General features: G+C 42.1%; 1 protein-coding gene across 5 annotated transcripts in view; it reads right to left on the bottom strand.

Moving 5' to 3' along the window:
- Positions 1 to 23,842, bottom strand: part of Kit (KIT proto-oncogene, receptor tyrosine kinase) — an 89,467-nt gene that overhangs the window by 47,490 nt on the left and 18,135 nt on the right. For all 5 annotated transcript variants that reach the window (XM_087187667.1, XM_087187668.1, XM_087187669.1 and 2 more), the window contains exons 2-4: positions 7,155 to 7,424; positions 4,271 to 4,552; positions 2,906 to 3,042 (exon numbers count right to left, since the gene is read on the bottom strand). In XM_087187667.1, coding sequence (XP_087043793.1) covers positions 2,906 to 3,042; positions 4,271 to 4,552; positions 7,155 to 7,424 — 689 coding nt within the window. The remainder of the gene's footprint in view (positions 1 to 2,905; positions 3,043 to 4,270; positions 4,553 to 7,154; positions 7,425 to 23,842) is intronic.

The raw sequence follows: 23,842 nt of genomic DNA, 5'->3' as shown, positions 1-23,842 counted from the left end.
TCTTCCACTTCTGTTTTTAGCTTCAAAACTAAGATGCATTGCCACTTTCAGGGGCTATCATTCTTATCAGCATCCACAGCCTGTGCCAATTCCATAAAATCAAAGAGGAAACATATTTTCTGGTCTGTGAGAGTTTCTGCAATCACAGCACTCCCTGAGGGCGAAAACAGGGTGAAGACCCGCGGGCCCAGCCCAGGAGGGCTAGCTTCCTCCAAGGCTGTGTTTGACTAGGGTTGGGGAACTGTGGAGAGAGGGAGGAGAGGCGGGGGTGGACACTGGCTAGGAAAATTACTGCCCGGGAACTAACCTATTTCTATTTTTTTACTAATGATATGATTTTGGAATTTTTTTGATGGGGCAAGTGCTGGGGATTTATTCCAAGGCCTTGAACTTGCTAGGTGCATGCTCTGCCACTGAGCTACATTCTCCAACCCAATTTTTGAAAAAAATTTACATCAAAATAAGCATGCATAAAAGCTGACTGCTAATGGTGACTAAAAAGAAAAAAAAGTGGCTTTTCTATAGCTGTGAACTCTTGGGCAGGTCTGATACCATTAGTCTTAGCTTTTGTCCTAAAAGGGTATGAAGAAACAAATGTGTCTTTCAAGGCCTCTCCAGTTTGGAACAGTATGGATTTGAAGCCACCCCTTCTGAGTTTCCTGTATAATTGGCAGAAATCTGCCATTGTGCTACATAAGATCGATAGCTAAGAAAAGGCAACAGCAAACCAAAGTGACATTTTCCTACTGGCCTTTCTTGGGTCATTGTTTTTTCAGATTTCTCTCCAAAGGCAGTGACAATGATTAGATAACATACTAAATTCTAAATTGAACGTACCTTCCCTCTACTTCTTTCATGAGCCTAAGAGTCCATAACACAGAGCTAATCAGGAATATTAGTCAATGCCAGACCAAATGGCTTGAAGCAATATCCACATCCAAACCAAAAGATCATAATTTAGGATACTGTCAAGCTCAGAATTAAAAGTAAGTAAAAATACTAGACTTTAGAACCATTAGAAAAGCTAACCAAGATTAACAAGTGTTGAACAAATGCCAAGATTCTTTTTATGCTTAAGTAAATAACTGCAATAAACCTAAAACTCATTTTTATCCTATATTTAATTATAAGTTAAGCTTATTATAAATGATCAGGATCAAATATTATGATTTTTAAAATAATTTAATAGTGCTAACAGTATTCGAAATTAAGCCAAAAATATCAATAACAAAATTCATGGGTGAATGTTGGCAGAGATCCAGGAGCCCCATCTGCAAGTCACACATCACATATTGTTCGCATGTGATTTGGTTTTCTTTAACCCTTGGCAGTGCACACTGGGATTTCCCCAAAGAGCTCCCAACACTAAAGGTTTATCTACCAGTGGCAGTGGATTAATTGGGAATGGCATGCAGGGCTCCTGGGAAAAATGGTGCGGAACAAAACCGCCTGGGGCAATTTAATTTCTCATCTCAAAAAGGCTAATTTTCAAGTTATACAGAGGCTCAAATGTACACACACAGTCTAAATTGTCCTCTCATCTGAAATCAAAGATTATAGAAAGCCAATTAATATGGGATTGTGTCCTGTAAAGTTAGCCAAAAATCCATACCGAAGCCATTATTCTTATTACATTATATGGCGTGAAAACTAAAACTTATTTCCCCGGGCCACGGGTTTGAAAGAACAAGTCTCTGATACAAACCACCCTCCAGATCAATGGCAGGCTTGATTTAGTCAGATACCATCCATCACATCCACATGAATACCACCACAATGCCTCTGCATTATTCTAATTGCCACAGCTGGTTGTTTAAGCAAAGAATCTTTAAATAGGCATGAAACAGAATCAATAAATAGGCCAATGTTGAATACAGGGAATGATGAAGAGGAGGAAAAGAGGCATAAAATATGGTACTTTGTTTCTAATTAATATATACAATTATAATGAAGAGAAACCACTGTGATAGTTAAGTCGGAGACCAAGATTATTAAAAAAAAAATTACTGAAAACTAGCTCAATCAGAATTTTAAGGCAAAATACTGGAGAAATTAAGACAATTTAAAAATCTTGTTATTAATATGAATATTGAGAGAAAAAAAAAATCTTCAAATAAAACTAAAATTGGCTTGGCATGAGTCTCAGTTGCAGCATGCTGGCCTAGCATATGTGAGGCCCTGGGTTTGACCCCCAGCATTGTGTGTACATAGGCACACACACACATAAAAGATATGCCTAAGACAGTACTGACATATATACAGCAGTTATTGAACATGCATTTGTTAAACAAATGATAACCTAAACATGTCTAAATGTTTCAGATTAAAGATAACCATTTTATTAATGGTAACTAAAACAAACAAAACCATTAGCAACTTAATCTCAGGTGACCAGCCTCAAAGGAGGAAATCAGATCTCTAGGCCCCCCCCAAAAAAACCTCTCAAATGATGAGACCATTTTGTGGGGAAGGAAAGAGCTTTCTTGTTCATATCTGAGTCTATTGATTCTTTGTAAACATGGAAGGGAAAAAAGGCAACTCTACTATCTTGAGGCATCTGGCTAGGGCAGAAAAATTGCTTTAAATCACGCTATTTATTTATACAGTTAACCATTCTTTTTTTTCTTTAATGTCCCCACTAAAATCATTTACAGAAACAGTGTTAAGTAGTAACACAAGGCTGCTGTTCTCTACAATTTTCTCAGGATTTACAACATGACAGCTATTTGTCACTAATGTGGAAGTACATAATGGGCACTGTGCATCTGAATGCTCCCAGACAACTTTGACTAAACAGACATACCAGAGGACTCATGGCCAGCACATGCTTTCAAAGAAAAACCTTAAAATCTCCCACACAGCAAGAACAATATATTAAGACAAATTAAAGAAATAATCCACTCACCTGACTGTTCTCCTTTATCCACACTGCGCCCACAGAACTAGACACATCTTTTATTGTGCATGTCACTGTAAATTCTTCCCCTTCCCGCAGAAGATAGCTGGGTTTGGACACAGACACAACTGGTATAGCTTTGATGGCTAGAATAAAAAGAAATGTAGCTCACTAATAATTGGCTTTATTACAGCATGAAATTTTAACTTGCCTTTTTCTCCTCCAATGTGCACAGCTTACTGTCATCTTTTAAATAAAACACAAAATGTGATATGAACCTACCTGTATTACTTGCATATCTGAAGACCTCTACAATAAAGTCACACATCCTTTAGGTAAATTCATTAATACTGAGTGGTGAGGTACGCATGTCTACATGAGATCATACTGCTTCTGGAAAATGTTTTTTTTAAAACAGAAAGCCCTAGCATAGTGAAGCAGCTTTATGATTGCATGGGATCTGACTTAATTATATTCTTTTAACCAAAAAGGCACCTTTTCCACATGTTATACAAATATCTTGCATATTTCTGCAAATTCCAAGTTTTAAATAATCATGTTTTCCTTAATTTGAAGGATACTTTTTCAAAAGACTTAATAAAAACTGTACTCAAAAGCTGAACTTCAACTGGTACTGAATAAGGTAATCTCAAAATCTAGATCATCTTCCAGCTACTGAAATAGTGTTTATAATGCCACAATAATAACAAGGCCCACTGTTATTTGTTACTTCCTTTTCAATTCTCAAACAGTTTGAGAATGCATCAAAATTAATTGCCGAAAGAGAAAAGTCAATTCACATGGCTATTGTAAATTAAAGAATGAATTAGTAATCCCAACAACTCAGGAGCCTAAGGCATGAGGATCACAGTTTCAAAGCCAGCCTGGACAATTTAGAAACCCTGTCTCAAAGTCAAGAGCTGGGAGTGTAGATCAGCAGCAGAGCATTTGCCTAGCATGTATGAGGCCCTCAGTTTCATCCCCAGTACTGTGGGGGAGGGAATGACTCACAGGTTGTTTCAAACAACGTAATTAAAGCTTCTTTCCCATTGGGTCCCTCACTGTGCCAACACATGATGCAATCATGCAAATGTGGCACCACCCAAGCCAGTAGGTTATGACCATCCCAGTATGGTCTAAATGTCAGTCTACAGCAGACACACTCATCTTAGCTAGTGAAAGGCACACACCACCACTTGGGTTTGGGATTGTGAAATGAGGAACCCACAAGCAGCTGTCTCTATTTGGAAGCTAAGGGGAGCCAATAAAGAGCCTGGGTACTGCTTACCTACACTGTAGCTGACCAGGAAGGAAGAGAGAAAGCATCTTGATGAACAAAGTCTCCGATGCCCATAAGGAAGGAAGGAACCGTACCTGCCCTCACTTTCAGGATGAATCTGTCCGACAGCACCAACTTGCCCTCCTGGTTGGCAGTGCAACGTAAACAGAGCCGATGGTAGGCACGCTTCACGTTCCTGATGGTGATGCCGGCCTTGGGGTCGGGGACAAACATTAGGTCCTTGGGGAGAGGTTTCCCCTCGCACTCCTTGAGGGAATAATTGGTCACCTCTGGGTCTGTCAGAGGACAGCGGACCAGTGTGTCATTGTCTTCTTTCCCATACAAGGGAAGGCCAATAAGGAAAAGCTTGGCAGGATCTACAAACACAGCAAAAATCAGTAGTTTAAATGGCTGGTCACAGAAAGCATTTTTAACAGATCTAAAATGTTGCCTTTTGAGTCCAATCTCTGTGCAAGCAAAATTTATCCAGATAGTGCTTTCAGGTAACAGTTACAATTTATTAAACACTTGCCATGTGTCAAGGACTAAGGTTGGACCACTACATACTTTTTATCTTAATCTTCACAATGTCTCTGTGTACCATAGGTTGAGCAGCCTTTTTCCAAAATGTTTAAGATTATTAGTATTTCAGATTTGTGAATATTTGCATAGACTTTACTAGCTGAGTTTCCTTAATCTGAAATCCAAAATCTAAAACTAAAGAGTGTCATGTTGGAATTGAAAACGTTTCAGATTTCAGAGCATTTCGGATTTCAGATTTCTGGATTTGTGATGATTCAACCTGTATCATTATCACCACTTTACAGATGAAGAAGCAAGTCTCAAACAGTGACACTCCTCAGGTGACGTTCCCTGGAAAATGCTATGCAATTTCAAATCCAAATCTCAATGATTCCAAAACTTGAGTTCTTAAGACCCTGAGAATATTTTAATAGTCCCGCCCAACAGGAGCAGCAGCCAAGAGTAAACCAGTCTGATGATTCCAACTGAGGGCACAGAAAGGTTTTACTGCCTCTAACCCCTCTGTGTGGGACCTTTTTCCAGAGCTGCCAGGCTCCAGAATGGCTCAGCTCTTGAAGGGAATCTAGATAACTCTGAGCAGGCTGAGCGGGGCAAATAACATTCATATTCCTGAGGAGAAATACATAACATCAGAAAAAGAAATAATCTCAAGTGCACAAGAAGAGGTTATGATTTTCGAGAACACCATAGCAGACACTGTACTGCCCACAGCAGGACCCTTGTGAGTGCAAGGGGACAGAATGGACCATTATGCCATGATACCAACATGGGTAGGGATGGCTCCAGCAAACAGGGAGGTCCCACAAGTAAAGACAAGCCTGTGTGTTCTTCAGGCAGTCTGCTGCCACCCCCTCTGTGTGATTGATAACACAGATGTATGTGTGGGTCCACTGATTACATTTAAAAATCTTTTTCAAATTGTCCTTTCCATCTGGAAATCAGGTGTCCCACAAAGCTGAATTTGACATCATTAAAAATATACCTGTATTCACTTAAGTTTTAAAACAATGACAAAAATAAAGTACATACCTGTCAGCCTTACTAATTTCCTTTGTATAAGTTACAATATGATGGTCAAATTATAATCTGAAGTAAGAGTTGGTTGTTTTTCTGTCTGCTCATTTTCAGTCATCAGAGTCTATCTCCCACAATGATGGCCTGCTTTCTTTCATGGCTGTGATATAGATTACTTCAGAATCTGAATATCTTAAATTGTAATAATTATGGGTAGATCTAAGTTATAAAAGTGTGTGTATTCTGTGATTGAGTTGGCTACTTCTGCAGTTTTCCTCACATATTCAGTTTTCTACCATCCTATTAATAAGCAGAATGATATTTCATTACCACCTGGAAATTATAGCACACAGGGGCTGGCTCAACAATAATGGGACCAGAGCCCAAAGTTAAGCTATGGCTTATCTGTGCATACTTCTTCTCAGCCACCCACTTAGGAAAGGACAAAGGACAACTGATAACTGAGGAAAAGGCATAGTCAATTTCACAGCAATCCTCGGGGGTCAGCTTTATTAACCTGATAGAGCATGCTAAAATTTGCATCACCCCCACCCCCCAACAGTTCCCTGAGGCAGAGTGAGCAGGTCACCTTATCCAAACACTGCAGGGAGGAAACAGGTTCTAGCCCATCCACTAGTCATCACAGTACCATGGATAAGGCTTCTTACCTCAGGCCTGTCTTTAATGATAGCCCCAGGCCTCTTACACCAAGGACAAGAACTAGAACTTATTTCTCCTCCTGTAACTTGGATTTGTCTCTTAAACTGTTAGTTCAGTTTTTAGTCAACCAAAGGATACAGTCCTGCCCAGCAAGATAGTAAAAGCACAAACAGATGAGTCACTAAATTTGTCAAAGGAAATGAAGGATAGAAAGCCAATGGTCACATTTCTTTTTCTTTTGTTTCTAAGAGATCACATTTTTGAAAGGAAATCAACTCTACAAAGAATCTGTGATAGACACAGAATGACCGAGTTGATTTTTTTTTTTTTTCAATTTACTCCCTAAGAGTGGACCAAATCTTTTGAAGTGCAGGTCTATTGAGACTTTACAGGCCTTTGGTTCCCTGAAGCATTTTTACTAAGTGAGAATATCTAGAATCTCAAGGCATTAAGATGCTGGTGTCCCAAAGGGCATAATTTGTTCTCAGGGTTTACTCAGAGCACTGGCACAAATGGGCTAAACATACTGTAATCTCATTAGGAAGAACATCATAGCCTTGCAAACCTCCAGCTGTGGTCACACTCAAAGCCACCGTGTATCAAAAGCTGGTGGAAACCAACAAAGAAACACTTGGTTTAGGATTTCTAGACACAGCCAACAAAATTTTACCTATAGCTTAGTCATCTACATGTCATCCAAAATTAAGAACCAAGTGTTAAGTGTCCTCTAAAGCATAACATCACACAAAGCCAAGCATTTACCTCTAACAAATACATAAATGGAGCTGCTTAAGCCATCTCTGTTGATGCACGTGTATTTGCCTGTGTGGGCAGCCTCGGCTTTTTCTCTGATCCATTCACTGTCCTTATTCTCACTCACATCACCCAGGGTCTTGAAAGTCCATCTGACAAAGGCCGGATCGGTGCATGTCAGCCTGATCTGGTCACCAGCTCTGACTATTAACTCTGATTGTGCAGGAAGGATGGATGGGGGAGATAGTTCCCCTGGACTTGCAGATGGCTGAGAAGAACCTGCCAAGAAAAATAAGAATCGTGTTGAGTATGATCTCCTTCTTTGGTGAAATGAAGCATTTCTTCCAATACTGAGTTCCATCTTCTGTGCACTCTACAATAAAAATAGGATGAAGCTACCCTGCTATTTATGGCTGGAGAGGGAGTTCTAGCTAAAGTTTCTTAAGTTCATCTAGACAGTTATTTTGTGCAACCCTCAAGTTAATCCTAAGGGTCACATTTGGTGTACAAGCTGGGACTTGCTGGCTGCCACGGCCTTCTTAGGGTTAAGCATACAAATGGGTCAAATTTCCATTCTGATTGTGGACCACTGTCATGGTGCTGACATGCTGACAGTCAGTTTAAAAAATCTCATGCTGTGGAAGCAAAATAACAAAAAGCTATCAGCCAATCACTCTTTTGGCAGAATGTACATGACATGACATCTCTGGATTTTTCCTGAACTTTTACTAATTCACATTATTTCCATCTAATTCTCCTTACATGGCAATGTTCACCAAAAGGAGAACCATTCACAAATCTCCAAATAATAAGACGAAAAACAATCATCTCCTTAATAAGATCAGAACATAACTTATTTGTGGTATACGCTGGGTTTCAAAGTCATCAACCTCATGCCTAGACAAGAAATAAGTGTATCTAGTTTATAAAGATACACACTGTAGATGCCGAGTATGAAATCTGAACCTTAGAAAATTTTCAAAACCAAGCATTCATTCATTCATACACATGCATGCATCCATGTATGCAAATATCTGCAAAAGCACTGTGCTAGATGCTGGGGGAAAAGTGTATGTTGGTGTGACACATTACCATTACACACTTCAGAGCTTAAAGAACAAAGTATTTAGGTGCCAGAATAACTTAACTACAGCTCTAGGTTTAAGCTAAATGGAAAGAAGTGGGCAGCACCTCAACCATATCAGAAGAGGCAAAGCAGGAGGAGGAGGCGGCACGAGGAAAAGACTGGCACTGAGGTTGGCATGTGAGGCCTTCTGAGCTACACAGAAACCAGCCTGGTTGGGAGACAGGGCTCCTTGTGGAGGCCAAGTGAGGTAAGATCATGTAGGCTGGAACCAGATTGTCAAGAGCTCTCCACATCTGGGTGTGATACCTGCAATGTACCACAGACCATGCAGACTCACTACATGCTTTTCAGGGGAAAATGACATGCACAATGAGGAAAGGCATGGAAACCACTGCTCTGCAAGCAAGGTGATAGATAACCCACAATAAGAAGTTAAGAATAAAAAAGATGACACTATGAGAAAAAAGAACGTTAACGGTTATAGGTTTCAGTGGAATAAAAAACCCAGAAGGTTGATTCATGGATGATCTGGTGAGGGGGCTGAAGAAAAGGTCCCTGGGGAAGATGGGCTAGGCCAACAGCACAAGAGAATTCCCAAGGGGCTTTCAACTGCTTCTGTAGGATTATTCAGAAAATGAGTTGGGCATGGTGCACGCATGCATGTAACCCCAGCACTTGGGAGGCTGAGGCAGGAGGATCGCTGAGAGCTAGAGGGCAGCCTGGGCTACATAGTGAGTTCAAGGCCAGAAACTATACAGTGAGACCTGGTCTCAAACAAACAAAATTAAGTAAAAAAAAAAAAAAAGAAAGAAAGAAAAGAAAATGGTGCATGGGACTTGTGCCCCCTTCCCCACACACTCCAGGCTGGAGACAGGCTGGCCTGAGTTCAGGAAGAGTAAAAGCCATCCAAGCAAAGAAATGGGCAGATGGGGCAAAGAGCATGGGTATAAAAGCATAAAAGCCGCAAGAGTAAGCTTCACACTGGTCTTTCACAAGTTCAGGACGGCAGAGGCTGAGGACCCAGCATGACCAGCAAGGGACTGGGGCAGGAAAGCACAGACCTGCTGGCACCTGGTATGGGTAGATGAATAGACTTCTCAGCAGTGGATTGCTTATGACCCAAAACTCAGATGGTCACAGCACAGGGATGACTTGTAAAGTTAAAAAAAAAAACAGGACCAAATCATCAAAGGAAAAAAAACCAAGCACCAATCTCAAAGGGCTCTACCAGCCGAGAGAGTAGGAAGAGTCACAAGAGATTTTGTAAAGGGACCACTAAAAGGGAAGGAGAGAGGCAAGGAAGAGGAGACATCAGAAAGTTGCAAAGAGAAGGTGGAGAGTTCCCAGGGCAGGTACCAGAGCAAGATCACAGGGAATGAACAAGAGCCCTCCCTTACAGAGACCACTGGAAATCCAAGAACACAATACAGGTGAGTGGAAACTGCTGTTTGCTCCAGGTTAAAGGTTCCAAGCGTCGACCTCTCCTTGAATGCCTATGGCACTAGAAGACAGAAAAATCAATCTGTTGCCAAACAAGGGTGAAAAGCAAAGGAAAGAGAACTGCTCACACGTGAGGACAGAAGGGACAGAGTCCATGGATAGGGGACACCCAAAAGGGCTAACAGAAGGGTTGAAATTGTTCCCTGCACAAATGTGCAGCGATGACCAGCCTCATTTCTTATTTATTATCCAAATATTTCACCTGGAGGCACTGATATAGCCCCATTGTGTCAAGCAAAGTACACCTCAGACCAAAAGACTCCCAAGCAGCCTTGATTTGCTGAAAATAACACTAAGGTCAGTTATAATCATTAAATGTATTAAGCAGCAGTGAGGTGAGAAGTGATATAGGCTGAGACAATCTGTATCCACTAGGCCCTGGATCTAAGTGGAGCAGCCAGAATCAGGGCACAGAGTGGCTGGGATTGTTTCCAGAGCTATACAGTGCATTAAATAATGAAGATAGAAGTAGCAACAAATGGAGATGCTACTATATTGTTTTAATTATTTACCCCTTTTTACAAAGGAGGTGTTCACACTTAAGTCTCATAATATTGATGGTGAATTTGATCCAAAAATTCTCAAAAGATTTCTATTGCAATGCATTTCAATCAATTCAATTTTCTCCTGAGTCGATCTTACTTCAGACAGACAGAAGTAGAGCATTTTAACAGACTAAGTGAGGGTGTGGCTGTTGAATTAAGACTGTCTGGATTTGCATCCTGGCTGTGCCCCTTACTGACCCTGGGGCAAGTGACTACTCAATTCTGTCTCAGGTTCTCCGTATGCAAAGTGGGGGAAGTAGTAGCACCTATTTTATAAGACTTTTGGGCAAAGCACTTAGAACTCTGCTTGGGCACACAGTAAACACAAAACACATGATACCCAACTTATTCTAGAAACAGAACTTCTTATCAGCCCTCCAAATCAGTCTGGACTCACCCACTCTTCCTGTGTCTGTGAATGTGGCCCACATGCTCCTGGCTGACTTCCCTCCCTATAGCAGTAAACCCTGGCCATCTTTTCTAGGGAGCCTCCACTGCACATCCCAGGTTCCTTTCCTCCTGCTGCCCTACCCCAGACAAGCCGTACCATCTCACGGGGAGAGAACAGCCCTGCTCAAGCACCTCCCTGCAGGCCCAACTGCACCTCAACCACCTCCTAACCCTGAGATCCACAGCCCCAATCCCCTTCTTGACCACTCTGAAGCAGCATCAAAGCCTGTAACAGATGCAGCAGTGGCAGCAGCCAACACTGGCCTCATGGAAGACTTGGAAAGCCCTTCATGTGATTCCTCTCCAGCTGTTTTCCCCAGACCCAGCTTGCCTCTCCTAGCCTGACCAGCTAAAGGTCCTGAGACCATTCTTCACCCCTGCCATGCCCACCTCTCTGCCTGCATCCCCAAGACATACCCTCTCCACCAGTCCCCCTTCCTGTTGTGGGAAAAGCATGCCAGAAGGCCACCTTCTCCATGGATGTGGCTCCCTGAATCTCTGGGTCATGACGACCTGCCCTCCCTAAATCCTGCCAACACACTCAGCCACACCACATACTGTCGTACACTTAACAATGGACCTGGTCCATCCTATGCCCACTGTGAGGTCTCAGACCTCACAAAACCAAATGGCCCCACTCCCCTGGCACAAGCAAAAAAAACATTCCCCTCAACCTCTGAACGCATAAAAGGCAAGACAGGATCCTAAATATCCAGTCCCTATATGGCTGCAATTTGCTGCCCTGTCCCCAAAAGATGACAGGTCAGTTCTGTTGGCCCACCAAAATTGATTAAAACAGCTATGGAGTGAGGTGCCATGGTGTGCACTTGTAATCCTAGCTACTCAGGAGGCCGAAATGGGAGGATAACAAGTTCGAGGCCAGCCTGGGCAATTGAGCAAGAACTTATCTCAATATAAACATTCTTTAAAAGGTCTGAGGATGTATCTCAGTGGGTAGAGGACTTGCCTAGCATGCACAAGACCTGCAAAATCAAGATCATTACTTTATGGTTAACTTCTAATTTTATGAAATAATTCTTAAAATAATTACCATCAAGAGGATTCAGGGTTTTATTTTCACAAATGATTTATAAGTTCAACACTCAAACTCATACTATAAAATAAAAATAGGTTTATTAGGGTAGGAATGTGAGTAATGTGTATTCCCTTGTTTTCAAAATATCTTAAATGTTGTTATAATGGTCTCACAATTAGGAAAATGTAGAGATGAATAAAAGGGAGGGAAGAAGGAAAGGAGGGATGGAAGGAGACACAGACATTGATTCACATTAAAGGAACATCTTTCAAAAGGTATATCAACTGAACTTTGAAACTGCTCTGAAATTATACATCAAGAAATGTATCTGACACACAGCAAGCTCCCAACAAATGTTTATTAAATTGTATTTTACCTACCTCCAGACTTTTTGTGTTAGTAAATGTACTTCCTTAATTATGTTTGACTACATTATGTTTGGTTAAAAATTGTTTTCAGTCAGAGATGGGGGTGTATACCTTTAATCCCAGCACTCTGGGAAGCTAAGGCAAGAGCATCAGAAGCTAGTCAAACCTGGGAATTTAGTGAATTAGCTAGACTCTCTCTTAAAATTTAAAAAAGGCTCAGAATATAGCTCAGTGCAAAGGTCTTGGGCTCAATCCCCAGTACACACACAAAAAAGTTATTTCTATTCCCTGAACATATGTTAATTTTTTTTTAAAGTTATACAACAACACCCATCACACCACTACTCTGGGGACAGACTCCAGTAATGAACAATTGACTAAGAAATCCAGGTACCACTCAGTAAGTACTTATCCCTGGTACCATGCTAAGGGTTGAACCTCAAAGACAGTCCTTGCTCACTCACCAAGTGCAGAGAGAGTCCTTCAACAAAAGAGGTACTTATGAACAGCAATGTTAAGGCTTTAAAAAGCAACGCTGACATGTTCACTGCTCACAGACTCTTTTGGGTACTTGCAATGTCTCCCCTATTGCTGTTATAAAATTTAACTACACCCAGAAGAATTCAAAGCAGGGACTCAGACAGATACTTGCGTACCAACATTCATAGTCATTATTATTCACAATACTATTATTCACAATATTATTCATAATATTATTATTCACAATAGCCCAAAAGTGGACACAACCCAGGTATCCATAAGAAGAATGGATGAATCAAAGGTAATCTACATGTGCAATACAGTATTACTGAGACATATAAAGAAATGAACCACTGATGCGTGCTACAAGAGACCTGACAACTATTATGCTAAGTGGAGTAAGCCAGACACAGAATACTGATGATCCCATGTATTTGAGGCTCATACCTAGAGGAGGATTAGTTCAGAATTTAAAAAGTAGAACTGAGGTAACTGGGGCTAGGGGGATGGAGGTTTATTGGTTAATGGGTGGCATTTTTGTTTGGAGTGATGAAAATTCTGGAAATGGGTAACAGGGATGCTTGTACAATATCCCAAATACACTTAATGTAAGTACTGTATGTTCTATAACAATTTTTTTTTTTTTGCGACAGGTCTTACTATGTAGTTCAGACTGGTCTCGAACTCACTATGTAGCCCAGTCTGGCCTTGAACTCAGGGCAGTCCTTTTGCTTCAGCCTCCCAAGTGCTGGGATTTCAGTACCATAATTCTTTTAAACTCAACAATTTTTCAAGGCTTAACATCTGAAACTTTCCCCAGGTAGCCTGGCTCTTTCCCATCTGACTGCTCCCACCTCTGGTTAAGCCTCTGTGAGTCCCCAAGAGGTGTTTTAAATCACATTAAAACATTATTTGTATAATTTGTGATTATTTTTAGTTGTTCCACATAGTTGTGCTTGAGGGCACAAACCACATCTTCCTTCCCTGTCACTTTACACTAAGCAGGCACTGATAGAATTCCTAACTCAGAAATGAAGGACCTAGAAACTCTTGTTCTCAAACTTGAAGGCCCAAGGAAGGGTAAAAGTTTTATCTTTGCTCTTCTACTCACACCACCTGATCACCTGGATTTATTCCCAAACCTGTTAATGGAAGTTGTGCCTGATATTGTATTATGTAAAAATAACATGCACAAAGTATATGCTATGCAAACTGATGAAAAATGAGTGTATGCATGGGGGGAAGAGTTAAGGATCAACTGGACTAAATGGATGACTCCACCAGAAAAGTTCTACCATGGAATTCAATGTGAGTGAAACATGAGAAGATTAGATAGGGGGCTCCAGTTCACAAAAACAGAAAGAAATTCTGTATTTGGCCTGTTCCCGAAGGACTATACTTAAGAAGACTGAAATAAACCACAGGTAATCCTCTTTGGGTGTGGCACATGGCTAGGATGGTGGCTCAGAACTTTCCTGACAACTGTCAATCAACCAAAAGCAAAAAGTAATGGTTGAATTTTTAAAAGGCTTTAGCACTCTATCAAGAGATATCCCAGCCATCCATCTTTCACTTTTTAAGCAAAAATAAAATATTCAAGTCATACCTGCATTTTTTTTTTTTACTGCATGTCAATTTAACAGAGTAGTCAAGAGTCCAGCCTGCCATTCTGGGCTGGGGGAACTGTGTAAGCAGGAGCACCCTGCTGGCTGGGCATGGGGCGTCCCGTTCCCTGCAGTGGTGGTGACCCACAGTAACCATCTCAGCCAGATCACTGCACCCTTCACAATAGGCTAGAGCTGCAAGGCCTGGACTTACAAGTGGGGTAAAAAATGAAGAAGTCATTTCAAAATCTTTCCTCCTTTGAACACAAATACAAGGAACCAGGTAAAATAATGGCTGGGAAGAAAACCCACAGAGAGAGGCCTATTCTGGTTTTGGGGAAGTAGAGCAAAAACAACTTCAACCAAGCCAAAACTTCTATGCTGTAGTTCAGCAACTCTTCAATTCACATACTGTTTAACCACAACTCATAATAAAAAAAACTAATGCCATGTATGGCATATTGTTTCTGACATACTTTTATGTCCCCATAGGAATACAATGGATAAAAACCAAGATGGAAGAATCCTAGTAATTGCCCACAACATCCTGAGGGCTTTAAAAAACAAAGACATGATACTGGAAATAGAATAAAGCTGGGGGTGGGGGGAGAGCTCAGTGAAAGGCACACACTACTCTTTCCCAGTGGCAGGGAGACTGGAGGGCATCTCTGAGTCACCCACACACTGAAAGCTATACATGGAGGACTCAGAACTGCCCACAATCTACCATGGACACCCCACACCACCCTCAGTATTGAAATCTTCCTGACAACACACACCTGCCGCAAAAGTAGAACTAGATGCCAATGAGCCCACAGCCATGTACAGCAAAATAATGAAAATGAAACAAAAACATGGAGAGATGACAAACATGCCACAGGACACAAGGGAGGCAGCTATAATGCTATCCAGAAAGACCTTGAAAGGCTCCAGGAGGAGGGGCTGTGAGAGAGGAGCCAGGACACCATGGGTGTGTTTGAGTGTGTGCTCAAGGAAAGGAGGGATGAGGTCATGTCTTCAAACTAGGAAGGTCTACGGTGATTCGGCAACAGCTAGTCCGACGCGGACCCTCCTCCACCTTCAGCCTCCAAATGGTGCACTCTAAAAATCCAAAGCAAGGTCTCTATGTGTCTCTGTGGTCTCTGCCTCCCAGAATGCCAGGAATACAGCAGGTGCTCAATAAGTACACCGTGAAGGAATGACCGCAGTACAGGCAATGTGGAGCTGCAGACAGGAGGATGGATAACGGGACCTGCCACTGCTCCAATCTAGGGAGTTTGCTTACGACTTGACTTGGAAGGTCAGTTTCACTTGGTGCCAAACAATCTCAAGTACTCTTTTACATCACTTTACTTATTGTAAATCAGGAGGTAAAGTCAAATGTACTTTTGGGAGGGCAGAAAGTATTCCCTTTCAAGGAAATCAAATATAACTAACATACCCAGACCCCTAGGACCTCTGACTTTTTAAAGTGGCTTCATGGGACCAGGTTGCGAACAGTCCTAAATGCATCACACATGGATTTGGCATTCTCTTTCGAAAGGATGTTCTGGGTAAGGGAGTTCAAATATATCTTTAATCCAGTAATATGAAATGAAAGTACTTATCTGGGTGGAATTCACCATAAAAATCTATGCATGTGTAGACATGAGATAAATAATAAGTAACTGACATAATCTCACTATCTTTTAAGTCTCTGACTACAATTCTCCTATGTCTAGAGACTCAAAAAATATTATTTCTTTGTATAGTGCAAATTTCTATTTAGCTTTTAAAAATTAAAGAAATTTTCTACTTACATGCCAGATTTTGGTATTCCCTTAGGTAAAGGTTATTTAGTGATTGTGCAAAATCTGTTTCAATATCTGAGCCAGTGAAACATTCCCAGCATGAAACACAGATACTTAAGCTAAAGTTAGAGTGTCCATAATTAAAGGCAAACAAAGCTGGGTCAGTAACAAAGCAAAAACTTCTGAAATGCATCTTCATAGATGAAAAGGCAACTGAGCTACCATTTGATCTGTGAATACAAAGAGGGGGCTCACAGCTCAGAGGGGAGATATTCACATGAATAATTACCGTACAATGAAGCAAATGCAGGCAGAAACACAAGACAGAGTACCAGTTTCCTGACTTATGCTGCCTCAACTTGGGATTTTTTCACCTTAGGATGGTCAAAAGAGTGATCCACATTCAGTAAAAACTGTGTTTCAACAAATTTTGAATTTTGATCTTTTCCAAGGGAGCAATTTGCAGGATAGTTTCTTACACTGGCTCAGCTCTATGAGGTATTCAACTCTTTAGTGTCATATAGACTTCAGGTTAGACTGACAAAGAGAACTACCATAGGGACACAAGTGACAAATAAACCCTTGGGCCTTTAACATGTTACTCATTAAAAGCAGACTTGTGTTTTCCGCTGAAACAGGCAGGGACCTAAAAAGGCAGTTTTTGCTAAAACCTGTAACTCTTTCATCACTAGAGCAAGTCAGTGGCAAGATGACTTTGCTCAACTGAAAGTTAATGTGTTTTCAGAGCATGTTTAGGTAGACCAGGCTAAGCTAGGACGCTGGGTAGTCAGGTGTATTAAATGCATTTAGGACTTGCAATATTTTCCACATAGGATGGGCTCATCAAGGCATAACCACATCACAAGTCCAAGGAGCATCTGTATTAAGGAAAACTCAGCTGGGAAAGCAGGGGATGGGCAAGAAGGGCCATCCTAGAGCTCAAACTGAAAAGCATTTGTGGCCTGACCAGGCTGCTGGTAGGATAGGAGATGTCTTAGATAGGAAGGACTAGAGCAAATATCACAGAAGAAACCAGTTAAGCGAGTGCTTAGCAGTCACACAGTCTTAACAGAATTGCTGCTGCATGGAGATGAGAGGCCAGAGAGCTACGGAGGACAGGAGCACCATGGTGCCTCCTTAGCCATCAAAAAGGTAGCGAGCCTGTCCCAACAGCCCTGAGGGGAACAGAACTGAACACAAGGTCAGCTAGATGCCAAGGATTGATCCAGACAAGAGCTGATGGGAGCACGAACCGGCTACATTGGGGACGGTGAGGGCAGATGGGGGTTTCCAGGTGAGTAAAGGGCCTCGGGGCAGACTGGTCCCAATCAGTGATGAGGCAAGGAACTAGACAGCCCTGTTTTAGTTTCCATGATGGAGAAGTGGGGGTACCAGAAGGTTGGGGAGGAAAATCAGATTTCCGGCCATTTGGACCAGCAAGAGGCAGCTACAAGGTCATGGGGCTAGGGAAGGGTCGGGGCTAGAACATACTCTGGAGTCTTACTGACACACAGTGGGTGGTAACCAGTCATGTCCATGAATTCACCCAGGAGGAAAGAGTACACAGAACAGACAAAGCAGAGCAAGAAATGACAGGGCCTAAAGTGGACAAAGAAGGAAGATAATGGTGATTCTGTTGGTAAAGAAAAACCAGGGCATTCCAGAACAGATGGTGCAGACAGCCTTCTAGATGGTCACTGGAATATCTGAAGACATGGCAGGAGGTAAGGGAAAATGATAGAGAACCAGCCCCAGAGTCTTCAGTGTGCAGGCTTGGCCACTTACAGCGATGAGGAAGGGCAGTCATCTACCACATCTCTTATTCCTGGCTGCACACAGGAATCTCTAGCAAAGCTTGAAAAATGCAAATGCTGGCATCCTAGCTGTAACTATGACAATCAAACCGGGATGCCTGGGCATAGGGCTTGTACTCTGGTACTCCAGTAGTGGGATATGGGAGGAGGACAGCCTTGAGCTGCCATGGCAGGGTCAGGAAAGTGGCAACCTGCTTCTCAGGCTCCCCAGCACTAGAGAGGGATGTCCCCCTGCAAACATGGGTGCCCTGCTCTGGTGAGTGGCACTCCACCCCATCTTCCCACCCCTGCTCCTCTGTGTGGGCTGTCAGTAGGATGGATCCACCTGTGGTTTGGGCCCTTCCTGCCTCTGCTACTGAGAACTGTTTCCTCCTCAGGCCCCTATCAGCCCCTCTATTTTCTGTCTTAACCACATGGACAATAATCACCTGTGCCAATCATATCTTTCCAGTAGTATTTGCATTTTCTGCTTTATTTTTGTGATCCCTGGGCAAATTAGGCAGACTTCATTCTCTAGTATAAAGTACTTCCCCACTCAGGTTCCTCAACATGGCCCAGATAGGGGCTTCGTCTTATTGGTACCCCCAACTCACTACTGCTAGGTTCTGACTTATAAGTGTGCCATCTGGTGGCCCAAGAAGTTGCCATTGGGCTCCTCATCCTTTTTGAAAAGCACACCCAAGATCAAAGAGATGTCAGATGTTCCACTACTCCTGAGGAAATTAACTTAAGAGCAACTGGCTGTAGTCATTTGGGCTTCCTATAAAGGCCTTGTGAAGTTCTGACATCGGTCAAAGCCTCTCTCACGTTGGAAGACATGAGCAACACTATTAAATGTTGGTTGTTCACTATGATGTTCAATATTTGTAGATTTTACCAAAAAAAATCTTTAACTATCCTCAAGCAATTAGTGAAGGTAAAGGGGGAAAATGTACTGGCAGTGACATAGACATTCAGGACTCTTAATTTCTCTAGGACTTAGTTGCCTCATCTGAAATATGAAAGAGGTAGTCTAAGGTACCAAAAGTGCTAAAATTCCAGGATCTGTTAAATCCTTAAAAGAGCCAGTTGTTAGACATGGAAGATACTCAAATGTTTGTGTCTAGAGTAAAAAAGCAGTGATTCTCTTATATGATAAACATAAATAATATAACTAAATCACTCATTTTGCTTTTACATTACTATTCGGACACAGAATTAGAATAAGGGACTAAACGTGAAATTTGACCCATGGCTGTTACAGCTTATTAAGTCTATAATGGCTTTGAAGATGCATGAATCTTTCAACACTCTGAGGAATCAGCTAATTATTTTGCAGACTTTTTTTTGCAGTTTCTTCTAGAAATTTGTACATCACCAGCAATAAAGGCTTTCCTAAGAGGGATTAATATATTCTCTACCCATTCATCCTAAGAAAAATACAACTCAATGTTTGAGGAAGTAGGACTTCCCCTCCTGATCTCTAACAAAGATACCTAAGGAGAGGAAATCTTCCTCAGCCATTATGAAGTGAGTCTTTGGGGAATTAGATAAGGTCTGGATTTGACAAGCACATGTGAGGCTACATCCCTGAGCCAAAAGGAGGAACTTTCTCATTTCCAGCAAGGTTTTTTCCAACAGCTCACTACAGCTCCTGTTGTAAATATGCAGCTTTCCTTGTTTTGATTTCTGGAAAGCACTTATTGAAATGTGAACCAGATAAGAAACACTAAGGACTAGAATCCGATAAACACCAGAATGAAGCTCTGGCCATCTGTAAAGCTTGGTGGGTAGGCAGGGGCTCTTCACTTCTTTCAACATTAACTTGCTTAACTTAAAGAACAACTAAGAACAAAGCAGAAAAGAGCAGGTCAAGAAGAGCATGGCAAAGGTCAGGCACACTAGTCACAGCCCAGCTTGACCCCGGAGCTACGCAAGCACAGAGGGGCCCTGCTCCCTCCCATCAGATGCTCTTGGCTGCAGGCTCTGCAGACGGGGCAGCTGGATCTCCTGTGATTCTGCTGGGGCCAGGACAGGGCACAAAGCCTTCAGCAGGCGCTGCCCCATGCACACGAGGGAGGTGTGGGCACATGGAGCTCCAGTGCTCATCAACTAATCTGCTTTCTCCTCCCTTCAGCAAACACAGAATTCTGCAAAACGCCAATTTCTGCAGAAGGGGAAATGAGGTTGTGATGGTGACAAAAATCTTATGAAACAAAAAGTGGGCACTCTTAAGCTCTAGTTCTAATTCTATGGCATTCAATTCTAATGGAACATTAATAAGTGAGGAACTAACTAATCACACTCATGCCATGTGTATATGTATACATATATATGCATACCAATACACACATGACAAGTGGGCCATTTAAGACATTTCTTTTATTATGGTAAAATATGCATAATATGTTACCATTTTAACTATTTGTAAGTGTCGGATGGAGTGACATTAGTTCACATTGTTGTACAACCATCACCATCATCCATTTCCACAACTTTTCATTCCCCCAAACAGAAATCCTAATGCACACTAGGTTACTACTCCCTATGCCCTCCTCTAATCAGTGGTTACCAAGATTCTACCTTGCTTCCAAGATTTGATTTTTCTTGCTATCTGATGTAAATGGAATACTGTTTTTCCTTGTATCGCTCACTCATTTTACTCAACACAATGTCTCAAGGCTCATCTATGTTGTATAATGGCAGAATTTCCTTCCACTTTAAGGCCGAGTGCTATCCCATTGTGTGCCTCGGCCACTTTTATTTTCCATTCATCCTGACATCTGGATCATTTCCCTGAGGCATTTTTAAACTCCATTTTCAACTACAATCTTCACTTTAGAAAAACCTCTCAGACTTTCTAGCTCTGAAAAATGCTAGGAATCATACTTGCCTTAAGTAGATAATTATGCTAATTTCATCATAATGGGTAAATCTATACATGTTACTGGTGAATCCCACTTTTAATGGGCCTGTCAGATAAGGGAAATTGCACCTTCCCTCTATACCACACACTGAGTACACAATGGTTTTTCCTTCTGTTTCCACTTTCAAAATGTCATCTTATAGCCACAGGGCTGGCTTATACCAAATGAATTAAAAAACAAAAGCACTACTGTGTGTGTGTGTGTGGTGCTGGTGATCAAATCTAGGGTCTGGAGCATGCTAGGCAAGTGCTATACCACTGAGCTACATTTCCAGCCCCTAGTAATTTTTTTCTAAAAGGAATCTTATCTGAGATAGTTGCTAGAGAAAAGGCATTGATAACTGTCCTGCAGATAGACTTGCACTAGTAGGAGTAAAATAGTTTACCTGTAGCTTTGGATAACAAGCCAGGATGAATCCCCTTTCTCTCTTCTGTTCAAAGCAACAAGGAACGATCAAGTTCTTTCTATCCCTTGTCTTTTTTTTTTTTTTTTTTTTTTGGTACCAGGGATTGAACTCTGGACCTTGCTCTTGTGAGGCAGGCGCCAGAACCACTGAGCTAAATCCCCAGCCCTCTCTCTTCTGTTCAGACTATGAGAAACTGCAAGGAGCCCCTTTCTACTTGCTTCTATGTTATCTTGTGTTTTTTAGGTGCTAGAGAGATTTCCAGGAAGACAATGAATGTGTTTTAGGGTTGAATTGAAAGGACTCAGACAAAGCTAAAGAGCTGATATGGGAGAAACCCAGGGAATCCTACTTGAAGCAAAAGCCCTGGGAAGGAGAAAGATAGCACCTGGGTTAAGGGCAGGGGATTCCCCATGGTTGGCCCTTTTTCAGGTCTTCAAAGGGGGCACAAAAGTAGAGACCATGTTAGAAAATTATTCATAAAAGCTTCAGAAAAAATAATGTATACAAACAGACAAAGCAAAATGCATCAAAATGTCAAGGCCAGTGTCTGGGAGTCTTTGTACTTACCTTGCAACTTTTCTGTAAGTTTGAAATAATTTTCCAAGAAGGAGCTTTAAAAACAGTAGACCCAGCTTTGCAACTTTAACAATATTTTAAAGTCTCTAGAGGCAGGATCTGAGGCTGCAAATGAAGAGTGCTTCACTAAACTTGGGTGAGCAAATGAACAGCAGAAATATAATGCATCAGGTGTGGGTTTGAGAGCCAGACACGCAGGGAATTCCAATCTAAGCAGTGCCAAGCTTTGGGGATGCCAACTCTGCCTCTCCAAACCTCAGTTTTGACATCTATGAACTAGGGGTAAAATAGCTCACTTCATCTCTTTAAGTATATTATATTCAATGAACATCCCTTTTAGCACTGCTGGGATCACTGCACATGACAGTACCAGAGAAAGCATCTGGGAAACAACCTTCCTGGAATGCAAAAAAGAGGGAGGAGGGGAAGTGGCTGTGGAATGCACTGAGGTTATGAGGAAAAATGGCATCTGCTGAAGATATATTATTCAGGGTAGGTACCAAAAGACAAAGGTACATTCATTCCTCTGTGCTGCGAACTCTCCTTGGCCAGCTCAGCAGTTTGTAGCTATTCTGACATAATTCTAATTCTTAGAAAATTGTGTTTATGACTTTTGTCATAAACTAAAGAACTGATTTTTGTCACACACTAAAGAACTGCTACATGCTGGGTGCCTGGGCAGCAGTGAGCAAGTCCAGACCTCCCCACCCTCACTCATGGAGTTTCTATTTAGCTCCAGGATGAGCAAGACCAATAATTATACAATTATATAATTACAATGTAATGAGTGCAAAGAAGTAGGCTCCACAGTGAGAGCTGAACTGACCCACCCTGGGAGGTCAAAGAAGATTGCAAGGGTGACTCAGGAATTGGACTCCAAGATGCACCAGGAGCCCAGAAGGAAGTCCAGGGCCCTTCCCACTGGGCAGAAGATAGGAAGCTGGACACCTTTAAGGAGCAAAGGGAACTCCAAAGCAAGTGGGGCAAGGTGTGTCATGCATAGTAGAAATTGGCAGACTTGAAAGCGACCCATACAGATACACTTTATTCTAAAAGCTGGACAGTCTCTGAAAGGTTGTGACTGGGGTGGGTGACAATCACATTTATCCTTTTAAACTACACCTCTAGAGAAACCTCCTCCTTTCTCCTTCACACGTGCATATTTCTGGAACCCTTACTGCTGTACCAAGGTATTGCAATTGTCTATTTTCCTGTCTGGACTAACTAAAACTCCACTCTCTTAGTCCCACAGAAGGAAAACTGAGAGCTGCACCCTCATCTGACCCTGAAGGAATTCAAGAGGCCACAAAGCCAGCCATTCTGGCACCCTGACCACTGGTTCTCAAACTCTAGCCTGCAAGGGACTCCCCTGAAGGGCTTGTTAAATAAAGGTGATTGCTGGGTGCTGCTCAGAGTTTCCAGTGCCAGCAGGTAAGGGTTTGGCATCTCTGCCCGGTGCCAGGGGCTGCTAATGCTGTGGGTCCAGGTGACACATGAGAACTGATGACCCCTACCCCACATGGCAGATAGCTAGTGGAAGAAACCCAAATCTAGGGCATTAGTGCAGCAAGAAATTGCACTGAGATCTGTATCTTGGAGCTCAAAGCAAACCTGTAAAAACAGATTTTCTTGAGTGAGTGAATCTGCCTGGCTTTTACACCTACAAATCGGCCCCGCACTGGGTCCCCTTGACAAGCCTTGGCAGCCAGTCGGGCACAGATTTCTCGAATCCCCAAGCTTTCAAAGTGGGAAATGTTGCAGAACGCACCAGTCACAGCTTCAGGACTCCAGAATAGTGGCACTGGGTGGCAAAGACAACTTCTGCAGCACATCAGACCACAATCTGGTGCACTAAGTCTGAGGGCCCAGTGCCCATGCTACCTCTAGGTGGTAGTGGTGGGGGGCTACTGACCCCCCACTCGCAGTTGTTGAAAAGCAGCGAAAGAGTACAGGTGTCTCCTTGTTCAGTCCATGTTTTTCCACAGGGCCTGTTAAGTGCGCACCACACAGCTCTTGGTGAGTAGCAGATACCACTCACCAATTGTCTAAATTGCTAATCAGATAATTGCTGCAATAGTTAAATCTCCAGCCATTCTACATCTGAATAAACAAAATAGAAAATAATTAGACCAAAA

The sequence above is a fragment of the Heterocephalus glaber genome, unplaced genomic scaffold (assembly GCF_053883595.1).
Source record: "Heterocephalus glaber isolate CG9 unplaced genomic scaffold, H.glaber_assembly_v1.0 deba00001509, whole genome shotgun sequence".
Lineage (NCBI taxonomy): Eukaryota > Metazoa > Chordata > Mammalia > Rodentia > Bathyergidae > Heterocephalus > Heterocephalus glaber.
The sequence above is the reverse complement of the archived record's forward strand: the minus strand, read 5'-3'. Positions and strand labels throughout refer to the sequence as shown.